At 43.8% G+C, this 12,200-nt stretch overlaps 1 protein-coding gene across 3 annotated transcripts; it reads right to left on the bottom strand.

Annotated features, from left to right (window-relative positions):
• Window positions 1-235: 235 nt before the first annotated feature.
• On the bottom strand, window positions 236-11,970 carry ube3a (ubiquitin protein ligase E3A). 3 transcript variants are annotated; one of them, XM_079244831.1, is made up of 11 exons: window positions 11,749-11,970; window positions 7,648-7,694; window positions 7,203-7,459; window positions 5,941-7,127; window positions 5,717-5,861; window positions 4,024-4,229; window positions 3,757-3,921; window positions 2,528-2,683; window positions 2,369-2,442; window positions 2,107-2,250; window positions 236-1,089 (listed from the first exon to the last, which is right to left on the bottom strand). In XM_079244831.1, coding segments are annotated over exons 2-11 (2,457 nt in total). In that variant the 5' UTR covers window positions 7,650-7,694; window positions 11,749-11,970; the 3' UTR covers window positions 236-968. The 3 variants fall into 3 exon arrangements, with proteins under 3 accessions (XP_079100957.1, XP_079100958.1, XP_079100959.1); XM_079244832.1 differs by having other exon boundaries at window positions 7,203-7,260; XM_079244833.1 differs by having other exon boundaries at window positions 7,203-7,255.
• Window positions 11,971-12,200: the final 230 nt, after the last annotated feature.

Below are 12,200 nucleotides of genomic sequence, written 5' to 3'. Positions count from 1 at the left end.
CTTGCTTTTTAACACGTCTGTTTTGGAGTTTGGTACATAACATCAGCGTGGGGGGTGAAGGTAGGGCGGAGTTGATAGGTGGGGAGGCCTGTGGATCTATGAACTCATCGCCAGCGTGAGAGGAAATTCTGGGAATAATTTGCATGCAGTCCGTACCACAGCATCTTAAATGTGTCTTTTCTACAAATCCAACAGATGCAAACAGAAACCTTCATGAAAAAGTCTTTTTTTCCCACCTTTATTCATTTAGCATCTTAATGGCTTTACAGACAAAGTTCACATTATCTGCATGTTTTATACCTGAGATATGTGGCCAAATAAAACATTTCATCGGACTCCTGTTCTTCAACAGAAATTGCACATTTGGCAGCTGCATGTGCAGCCGGAGACTCTTTGCAAACAAACCGTGAGAAGAGACAGTCAGAAGCGACCATCTGAAAAGCGGCTTAAAAGTCAAAACTAAACTCATCGGGTTCACAACAAACAGCCTTCCTTCCATTTCTAATACAAGAGGCACAGCACAAAAGTTTCAACTATAAAATAAATTAAAATTTTCCAGGAAAAATGCTTTTCAGTGAGGCTACCTGGATTAGCAGCAACAATCAGCTCACTATGTTACCATGACAACTGTAGCCAAGTAGCACCGTTACGCCCAGCAAGGACTGAACACTGGTAAAGGTTGAACGTTACACAAACAGCACTCAGAAACGTAACACATCTGCTGTGTTTAAGTACACTTTCACAGTTTTGCAAATCAAATGTTGCTTGATATATCTGAAACAAAATCCGCAAATATTCAATAACTTTTTTTTTTTTAAACTCTTTGGGATGTCTAATATCTATGAAAGTGACAAAGTGGGCAAGGCCTTGGCATGGAGTTATTCTGCAGGTTAGGCACATGGTTACTGCAGCATTTGGTTTCATGATAATCCCTTTTTTTCCTAGAGAAGACCATTTCTGCGGATCCGTCACAGCATCCCAAACCCTTTGGAATACGTAATGGCCTTGAGGAGTCGCTCTTTCAGTTTTTCTTTGGAGGAGTATTCAGGAAGCAGCAATGCATTGAAGCAGGTGTGAGAAGTTGGTAGCCTGCAAGACAAAAATAAAAACAAAGTCACGGAAATCTAAAATGAGACATTTTTGCCCTTTTTGTTGGGACAAGAGCAGCATAACCAGGAGCGAGCGAGGGCCAAAACCCTCTGAAACAAAGATTAATCTTTTATTTAATTGTTGTTCAAAGAAAACTATTGCAGTGTTGCAATATTTCAAATAAACTATAAAGATGCTAAAAGAGTATCTCAGTATCCACTTTACTTAGTGCTTAGTAAGCTCACATCACATGATCTAATCTGATCTAAACAGGAGGCGATTCAGGTGTGTTGGGTTGCATCCAAAGTTGGAAGATGGAAGATCTCCAGGACTGGACTGGTCTGTCTTAAGAGTGACTGCATGAAAATATTCCTAAAGCAGGGACGGGCAAGTCTGGTCCTCGAGAGTAATAGTCAAGCTCTGCACAAGTCCGATGTGTGTCAGGTGTGTTGCAGCAGGGAAACTCCCAACACTTGCAGGACCGCGACCCTCGAGGACCAGAGTTGCCCAGCCCCTGATCTAAAACCTTCAACTAATGACCACCTTTCAGAAATAGCTGTTTAGTGTTATTAATCTTGTAATAACACATCTTTCACTTCCAGCGCTGGCCTGTTATCACATATTTTCTATAACTAGAGATGCAGACCTACACAGAAATCACTATGTGTACCCCCCCATCCACTACTACATCTAGTCTACCGCTAGACAGTAAATCTAAACGCCCCCACTACCACATCAAGCGCCACATACTGCATCCCAAAACAACCAACTTACCTTTCTATTAACCTTTATGAAGCTTGAATTAATGTTATTTTTTCATACAAGCTGTGGGACAAAATCCAGAAAAAACAATTTGTTCCATTTCTAGTTGTAAGTCAGAAGAACGTTTCCAGTTAGAAACGTCAGAGCGTCACCATTCCTGACTGTAAAATCCAATATTTTACCAGTTTGTGTCCTGTTTGTGTGCAGCATCGTTCCCAGTTTGGACTCATGAGGCTACCAGAAAGCGCGAGTTACCTGTCTGTGTCCGAGCCATTCTTGGCGATGATCATCTTTAATTTTCCCAGTCCACCAACTGGAGCTCTGTCTGTGCCGGTGGTGAACTGGAGAAACAACCGCTTCTGCTCCTCTCCGAAGGAGTTTATAACTTCCCAGAAATCTCTGCATCCAGAAAAGAAAGAGAAACTTCATTTACCACAGCTGGAAAGACTTCTTTGACCTTATCTGACCTGCTCGTCAGCAGGCAGACGGCATGTTTAGTACCAGTCTGAGGACTTACTTGATGATTTGGCTGTCTTTGCTGTAACCTCCATCATATTCTGTCGTCTTTTCAAGCGCTTCAAAATCAAGTTTCTGTGAATTGAAAGGAGATGTCTTTGCAGTGAATGAAAGTCTTGTTGCTGTTAGGTGATGGAAATCCAAACGGATGTTTTCTCACTCTGCTTCCACAGATCAGCAGCTCCACTTCTTCTGGTCTGAACAGATACTTCAGCGGGGACTCGCTGGTGACCATCAGAAAACCTTTTTTAAAGGCTTTGAATTGTCTGTCCACGCTTTTGTTCAGGATGTACTCGGCATACAGATCCACAAACTCCTGTGAAAAAAGGGGGTAAAAGAAACAAAAAAAGTTTGGTACCTTAATGGATTTCTTTCTTTTAAGCGGTGACAACTCTGCATTTGTTGTTTTTAGATGAGATAACCTACAGGAAGGTTTGCATTAGAAGCCTTTTCTTAATCATCCTGCAATACTTGTAAAATGGAAATGCTGGAGGCAGCAGAACCCTGCTGCAGCCGATCTTATCTGCAGCAGGGTGCTGAGCACTGGGAGAAGAGGAATGGAGTCAGCTACGGCTGGTCGTTGGGTGTGTTTGCTGCTGCTGAGGAAAATCCCTGAGAGCTGCACGGCTGCTGCAGTGCCGCTGTGCAACCAAACATCTCCACTTTGCTCCCTGCAGTCCGGAGCACATTGTTCCACATGTGTCATGTTTTATTTAGAAGCAGGTTCAGAGAGAAGATGCTGCTTCCTTCATGAACTTTAGCATTTAACACGAAAACGAAGGCCTGGAGAGTCTGACATGTAGCTTTTGGCTTTTTTTTTTTTTATTTTTTATTTTTTTATCAGTTTCTCAGATGATAACAGTCTGAACTTGGGCTGAACTTGCTGGGACATCGGCTCCTTGGAAAACTGTCAACCACCTTGTATGTTTTCCATTTGTAAATATTTCTCTGTGTAGAATACCGGACCCTAAATGGTTTGGAAATGACCTGAAAACCCTCCCCAGATAGACGGGCAGGAGCAGTTGCTTCTCGAAGACCACTCCTCCTTGGCATCAAATGCAGCAGCGAGGAGATGATCATCAGCACATGTAGCTTAACCCCCCCCCTTGGTAAAGCAGGAAGGATCCTACCACCTATACTGACATAGTTTGACCAGAAGAAGTGTTTTAAGGGAAATTACACTCAACCTATTCTTCCCCAAAGGTCTTCCCGCCTGTTTCCTGACTTAAGATCAGAAATCTGTTATAGTTTAAGAGCACTTTTAACATAAAGACAATTAGTTTTCATTGTTGTACACCAGCCATTCCAGTTATGCACTGCCTCTTTAGGAATAACTTACATCCATATCAGCCATAGTTTGCGGAAGTTACGCGGCCTCATACATCTCACCTGTCTGTTCTCCTTGGTCACAAGGATCTTGTCTCCCTGCTCTTTCAAGTCATACAACACTGGGTTTCCAAAAAGGTCTGTGTGTGATATCTGGAAGGAGAGCATCATGTCCTCCTCCACGTTGCCGGTGTACTCCAGCACGCCCTTTAGGCTCTGATAAAGTACCTGCAAAAGGAAGAGCATTGACATGACTCCACAGCAATAAACTTTATTTCCAAGAAATCTGATTGATTCATAATGTATTGTCTTCAGAGAGGGTTACTGAACTGGATGCGAGTCTGACAGGTCCCTGAAGGTCCCTTTCTTTCCCATGAGCTTCCTGTAGACCACCATTGGGAAATGAACATCCAGGATGCAGTTGTTGTAAATGGCAAGGCCCAGGACGATACCAATGAGCGTGTACTGTGCTTCGTTCTCCAACGAGGATGAATTAAACCAGAAAAGCTTTGTGTTGTCATCGTAAGTGAACATTCCTGTTTGGAAACAGAATTTTTTTAGACAAAACAAAGGAACAGAGATGGTTAGAGAAAAAAATGACCTTATTTGGGAGCATGCTTAAGAGATTGCACAGAAACTTCTTTAAAAATACTTCAGAAAAACCTGGAAGTAGGGGAAGTGAGTTACTAAAACATATAATACATCGCTTGTCATTTCTTCGGGACTTTTTCTTCAGGATTCTTAAAAGACTTTCCAAAACTCTTCATTTGGATGTTTCGTTCAGTTCTCTGTCCAGATGAACCCACACTGCTTTAGTAATGTTGAGGTCCAGGTTCTGGACGGGATTAATTTGTCATCAAACTTGTTAGCAACATTTTTCCGTAAAATGTGTTATTTTCTTGGGATGAAAGGATCTTTCGTACGAGGTTGGTGTTTGTTTGTGTGTTTTTACTTCAGGTTTCTTGTGTTTCTTCTTCCTGCTTTTAGCCTGATAACCACACCTGCACCATGTGAATTTATATATATATATATATAAAACCAAAAATTCACCTCTTTCATTATTAAAGTTTTCTTCTTCGTGAATCTCCCCCTCCCCTTCTTACACGAGCAGGTGTAAGACAATAGATGGATTAAATAAAAAAATATGGAGTCTCAATGTCAAGATTAAAAATATCCTAAACCAGCTGATCATTTGAAACCATTAAAAAATGAACTAATTAAAAAAATAAAATAAAAATAAAATAAATCTGATAAATCAATCAGTCAATATATAAAAACACATTTAATTAAAATATAAAATAAAAAATTAAAAACCAGGTAAAACAATATGAATGGGTGAAAAAATATTTTTTCTTTTTAGGAAGAAAAAGAAAGAAAGAACAGTGGGTGGATGGAGGGATGGATGGATGGATGGATGAATAGATGATGGATGTATGGTTGGATGGATGGATAGATGATGGATGTATGGTTGGATGGATGGATGGATGGATTGGTGGATGGATGGATGGATGGATGGATAGGTGGATGATGGATGGATGGTTGGATGGATGGATTGTGGGATTGATGGATGGATGGATGGATAGATGGAAGGAAGATAAATGGATGGATGGAAGATGAATGGACGGATGGATAGGTGGATGATAGATGGATGGATGGATGGATGGATTGGTGGATGATGGATGGATGGATTGTGGGATGGATGGAAGGATAAATGGATGGATAGGTAGATGGAAGATGAATGGATGGATGGATGGATGGATGGCTGGAAGGATGGATGGATGGATAGATGGATGGAAGATGAATGATGGATGGATGGATGAATGGATGGAAGGATGGATGGATGGATGGATTGTTGGATGTATGGATGGATAGATAGATGGATGGATGATTGATGGATGGATGCATGGATGGATGGATGGATGGATGGATGGATGGATGGACAGATGGATGGATGGATGGATGGACAGATGGATGGATGGATGGATGGATGGTTGGATGGATAAAACAGTAAATGAAGCCTCACCAATGTCTGGATTAAATATCTCCTCCAGGACAAGCTGAAAGAACTCCTTAGACACTCCTCCCTCATCGACACCCTGCTCGCCCTCAAACTCCACGAACAGCTGCTTCTTCAGGTCAGACGGGTTCTCCATGGAGATCATCTCCAGCTGGAGCACAGGGAAGACGCCGTGATAACAAACACACTACAATCAATCGGGTTACAAGGCGCTATGCGGCGGGACTCACTCTGACAAGGGCGTCATCGATGATGTGGTCTCGGCGTACTTTGAGCTTCAGGTAGGGGTTGGGCTGCTGGCCCTGGACCATGCTGTAGAGCGCCGTGAGGCGTCTCTCGCTGTACATCCTGATCCTGTTGTCGTAGTACAGCCCCTGGTTTTTTGTGATGATGTTGAGGATGAACGGGCAGCTCTGGAAGGAAAATTTTGTTTCGGCGTTGACCTTAAAGAAGGTGAAATCTTTGTCCATTTCCACCACGTCATTCAGCGAGTCGTTGACAAAATCCTCAAATGGGATGAGTGGTCGAATGCTGTCAATCGGACGGACGGACAGCTCTTTCTCCAAGAGGTCGACCCGTGGGCCTTTCTTATAGAGCCGCTCCTCACCGAGCAACTCGTGCAGTGTCAGCTCATCCGAGCTCGAGTCATCGTCGTCCTCTTCGTTGTGCTCCACGTCCACATCCCCTCCCAGGATGCTAGCATAGAAGACCACCTTCAGGCACTGGGTTGCAGCCACCACCGTTTCATCATCATTCACCAGATTTTCGCCATCATATTCATTGCTAACTACTGTGAAAGTAATGAGCTGCTGGAAGGTCTCCATCATGCGGCGGATCTGCGGGAGTCCGTACGTGGACCAGAGCCTCGACAGCCGAGCGAGAGCTGCCACCGGCAGTTTGCTCATGGCCTTGCAGAACTGCGGTAGCGCCACTTCCAGGTACTCTGGGCTGTGAAGGTTCGTGTTTTCCATCACTGTGATGAAGATATTCAGGTAATCTGGATTTGTTTCGTACACATTCAGATATTCAAGGTCAAGTTCCACGTTTGGAGTGAGATAAATGAGCGCGTTAACAAGAGCCGCCTCCACTTGGTCGATGGACAGAAGTCGGTCGTAGACTCTCCGGACTGCGTCGATGTCTACGCTTACCTCGGCCGAGTCCAGCAGTCCATTGGGAGCCTCAGCTGGCAAAACAGCAGTAGAGGAGGTGCCTGTCTTCTCCGAGCTGTGCTCACTCAGTTTCTCCTCGTCTGGTGGTTTTTTAGCAGCATCTACTTCATCTTTCTTAAAACTCTTCATCAAGGCTTCCGCATTGGAGAAAATCCTCCCAATGACACGAACGAGAGCGGAATAATCCCCTTCTTCCTCACAGAAACTCAAGATCCTGCACACATCCTGCTCCGTGAGGTAGTGAACATCTGAAACAAGATGGCAAAACACTTAACTGGTTGAAACTCAGCAGGTATAAGGCTCGTCTGTCTGTTTGACAGTACCTGAGAAATCCTCAACGTTCATCCTACTGCCCATCTGAGTGCTGCTGTCGGTGCTGGACTTGATAGAAGGATAATAATCACAGAGTTTGGCATTAATCTTAAACAGCTCAAGCGCTTTGGCAGCTGCAGCATTCTTATCCAGAGGTTGAAAATCACAACACGATGCGCAGAACTCATTCCTGCAGTTGCTATTTCCACAGCCTTCAGTTAACTGCTGAAAGTAGCGCTCAATTAGTTTCTTTGCAGTCGCTCTGTTCCTGTGCAAGATATTCAAATGGGAAGTCAGCCTCACCTCAAAACCATTGACATATTCTTGCAACACAAATAGTCTTCATGCAATGAACTTTAGCTTCATGCAGCCGTACATATTCAACAAGAGTTACTGCATATGTAAGACTTCATAAGCTGATAGTTGCCACTAGTTCAGGCTTATAGAATGACTTACATTCGGCTGGATTCAGATACCCGTCTGCAGGCCTCGAGGATCGTCCTCTGAAAGAAAACAAAAATGTTGTAATACTTGCATCAGATTCTGTGTACTGCTCAACAGCTCAGTTGGGTTGGTTATTGGGACATTTATCAACTAAGACTGTTGTAAATATGATTTTTTGCTTTTGAGCAATCAACTATTTGTGCAGAAAAAGAAGATGCTGAACAAAAGTATTTATCGCTCACAGAAATATTTTTCTGCACGTTAGTCACATTTGAATGCTGCTTGTCAAATCACAAAATCAGAAAAGTAAATACAAAAGAACTTTATTGAATTGAACAAATATATACAATATTTATATCTACGCTCACCAGCCACTTTATCAGATCCACGCATTTCCCTGGTTGTAAACACAAATATCTAAACAGCCAATCGCATGGCGGAAACTTAACTTTTCTAGTCATGTAGACATGATGAAGATGACTTGCTGAAGTTCAAAATGAGAATCAGAATGAGGAAGAAAAAAACAAACCGCTGATCTACTGGGATTTTCACATACAACCATCGCTAGTGTTTCCAGAGAAGGTCTGAAAAGGAGAATATATCCAGCGAGCATCATGAGATTCTCATGGTGATGAGGTGGAACGGGAGATTCTCATCACGATGTGGTGGAACGGGAGATTCTCATCACGATGTGGTGGAACGGGAGACTCTCATCATGATGAGGTGGAACGGGAGATTCTCATGATGAGGTGGAACGGGAGAATCTCATCATGATGAGGTGGAACGGGAGACTCTCATCATGATGAGGTGGAACGGGAGATTCTCATCATGATGTGGTGGAACGAAAGATTCTCATCATGATGAGGTGGAATGAAAGATTCTCATCATGATGAGGTGGAACGGGAAATTTTCATCATGATGAGGTGGAACGGGAGATTCTCATCACGATGTGGTGGAACGGGAAAATCTTATCGTGATGTGGTGGAACAGGAGATTCTCATTGTGATGAGGTGGAACGGGAGATTCTCATCATGATGAGGTGGAAGAGGAGATTCTCATCATGATGAGGTGGAACGGGAGATTCTCATCATGATGTGGTGGAACGAAAGATTCTCATCATGATGTTGTGGGACAGGAGATTCTCATCATGATGAGGTGGAACGGGAGATTCTCATCATGGTGTGGTGGAACGAAAGATTCTCATCATGATGTGGTGGAACGCGAGATTCTCCTTATGATGTTGTGGAACTGGAGATTCTCATCATGATGAAGTGGAGCGGGAGATTCTCATCATGATGTGGTGGAACGAGAAATTCTCATCATGATGAGGTGGAACGGGAGATTCTCATCGTGATGAGGTGGAACGCGAGATTCTCATCATGATGTGGTGGAACGAGAGATTCTCATCATGATGAGGTGGAACGGGAGATTCTCATCGTGATGAGGTGGAACGGGAGATTCTCATCATGATGTGGTGGAACGGGAGATTCTCATCGTGATGAGGTGGAACAGGAGATTCTCATCATGATGTGGTGGAACGAAAGATTCTCATCATGATGAGGTGGAACGGGAGATTCTCATCATGATGTGGTGGAACGAAAGATTCTCATCATGATGTGGTGGAACGGGAGATTCTCATCGTGATGTTGTGGAACGGGAGATTCTCATCGTGATGTTGTGGAACGGGAGATTCTCATCATGATGTGGTGGAATGGGAGATTCTCATCGTGATGTTGTGGAACGGGAGATTCTCATCATGATGTGGTGGAACGGGAGATTCTCATCGTGATGTTGTGGAACGGGAGATTCTCATCATGATGAGGTGGAACGGGAGATTCTCATCGTGATGAGGTGGAACAGGAGATTCTCATCATGATGAGGTGGAACGGGAGATTCTCATCATGATGAGGTGGAACGGGAGATTCTCATCATGATGAGGTGGAACGAAAGATTCTCATCATGATGTGGTGGAACGGAAGATTCTGATCGTGATGTTGTGGAACGGGAGATTCTCATCATGATGTGGTGGAACGGGAGATTCTCATCATGATGATGTGGAATGGGAGATTCTCATCATGATGAGGTGGAACGAGAGATTCTCATCATGATGAGGTGGAACGAGAGATTCTCATCATGATGTGGTGGAACGGGAGATTCTCATCATGATGAGGTGGAACGGGAGATTCTCATCATGATGAGGTGGAATGGGAGATTCTCATCATGATGAGGTGGAACGAGAGATTCTCATCATGATGAGGTGGAACGAGAGATTCTCATCACGATGAGGTGGAACGGGAGATTCTCATCATGATGTGGTGGAACGAAAGATTCTCATCATGACGTGGTGGAACGGGAGATTCTCATCATGATGAGGTGGAACGAAAGATTCTCATCATGATGTGGTGGAACGGAAGATTCTCATCATGATGTGGTGGAACGAAAGATTCTCATCATGACGTGGTGGAACGGGAGATTCTCATCATGATGAGGTGGAACGAAAGATTCTCATCATGATGTGGTGGAACGGAAGATTCTCATCATGATGTGGTGGAACGGGAGATTCTCATCATGATGAGGTGGAACGGGAGATTCTCATCATGATGAGGTGGAACGGGAGATTCTCATCATGATGAGGTGGAATGAGAGATTCTCATCATGATGAGGTGGAACGGGAGATTCTCATCATGATGAGGTGGAACGGGAGATTCTCATCATGATGTGGTGGAACGAAAGATTCTCATCATGACGTGGTGGAACGGGAGATTCTCATCGTGATGTTGTGGAACGGGAGATTCTCATCATGATGTGGTGGAACGAAAGATTCTCATCATGACGTGGTGGAACGGGAGATTCTCATCATGATGAGGTGGAACGAAAGATTCTCATCATGATGTGGTGGAACGGAAGATTCTCATCGTGATGAGGTGGAACACGAGATTCTCATCATGATGAGGTGGAACGGGAGATTCTCATCATGAGGTGGAACACGAGATTCTCATCATGATGAGGTGGAACGAGAGATTCTCATCATGATGAGGTGGAACGGGAGATTCTCATCATGATGTGGTGGAACGAAAGATTCTCATCATGACGTGGTGGAACGGGAGATTCTCATCGTGATGTTGTGGAACGAGAGATTCTCATCATGATGTGGTGGAACGAAAGATTCTCATCATGACGTGGTGGAACGGGAGATTCTCATCATGATGAGGTGGAACGAAAGATTCTCATCATGATGTGGTGGAACGGAAGATTCTCATCGTGATGTTGTGGAACGGGAGATTCTCATCATGATGTGGTGGAACGGGAGATTCTCATCGTGATGTTGTGGAACGGGAGATTCTCATCATGATGAGGTGGAACGGGAGATTCTCATCGTGATGTTGTGGAACGGGAGATTCTCATCATGATGAGGTGGAACGAAAGATTCTCATCATGATGTGGTGGAACGGGAGATTCTCATCATGATGAGGTGGAACGAAAGATTCTCATCATGATGTGGTGGAACGGGAGATTCTCATCGTGATGTTGTGGAACGGGAGATTCTCATCATGATGTGGTGGAACGGGAGATTCTCATCGTGATGTTGTGGAACGGGAGATTCTCATCATGATGTGGTGGAACGGGAGATTCTCATGATGTGGAGCAGCTGTGTGATGCTTCAGGTCAATATGCTGGAAAATCTCCGAGGAATTTTTCCACCTTGTTGAATAAATGATACTAAAAATGAAAGCATTTCTAAATGGAAAAAGAAAGTCTAACAAAGCAACGTGGATCTGATAAAGTGGTTTTTTTTTGTTAGAACTGTTTTGTTGAAGTCTCAGGAACTAAATATAATGGCAGTGACGTCATAAGTCAGTGGGTAAACATGCCATATAAAAAGTGAACTTTAAACCAGTAATCTTAACCAGCCTGAGTAAACACGGGCCCACTTTAAATCAAAATGAAACAGCTGGTTGACAGTGCAGAGCTACAAGAAGCAACCAGAAGTTTTTCTGGTTAAGTTCATCAGATTTCCATGAGCTAAACCAGTAAACACAGTTCAGTTCCTTTCAGCCCAGTTTACCCAGTTCACCCAGTTCACCCCGCTTCTGTCAGCTTTCCTCTACAAACCTGTGCTTTTAAAGACCGTCCCGCGTGCGCGTGTCTGTCAGTGACAGTGCAAAATCAAAAAAAGCAAAATGACTTGAGTGGGACAGCTGCTGCTCACGAGACGTCGTTTCACATAAAACACCTTAGTGTCGCGCGCCTGGATACAACTCCGCTCCGTCCGCGCGAGGAGGACTAAACTGTTTGTTTTTAAGTCAGACAACAACACCTTCCTCTACCATCTTGTAAACAAGAGCGTGATATATCCCGGCATGCAGCGCGAGGCTGTCAAGCGTCACGTAGCCCCCCCACGCTCTCACCTCCACGCGCGACCCCCCGCAGCAGCAGGACGGAGTTAAAGTTCAGCCTTGGTCTTTACATCTGTTTCTTACAAACCAGACATTCACACAACTTTCAGACAAACATAAATGAAGCAGTTAATAAGTTTTATCTATTTTTTTTTTTTTTACCAAGCA

Source organism: Telmatherina bonti, assembly GCF_933228915.1.
Source record: "Telmatherina bonti genome assembly, chromosome: 8".
Classification (NCBI taxonomy): Eukaryota; Metazoa; Chordata; class Actinopteri; order Atheriniformes; family Telmatherinidae; genus Telmatherina; species Telmatherina bonti.
Note: the sequence above shows the minus strand (reverse complement) of the source record. Positions and strands in the feature narration are given on the sequence as shown.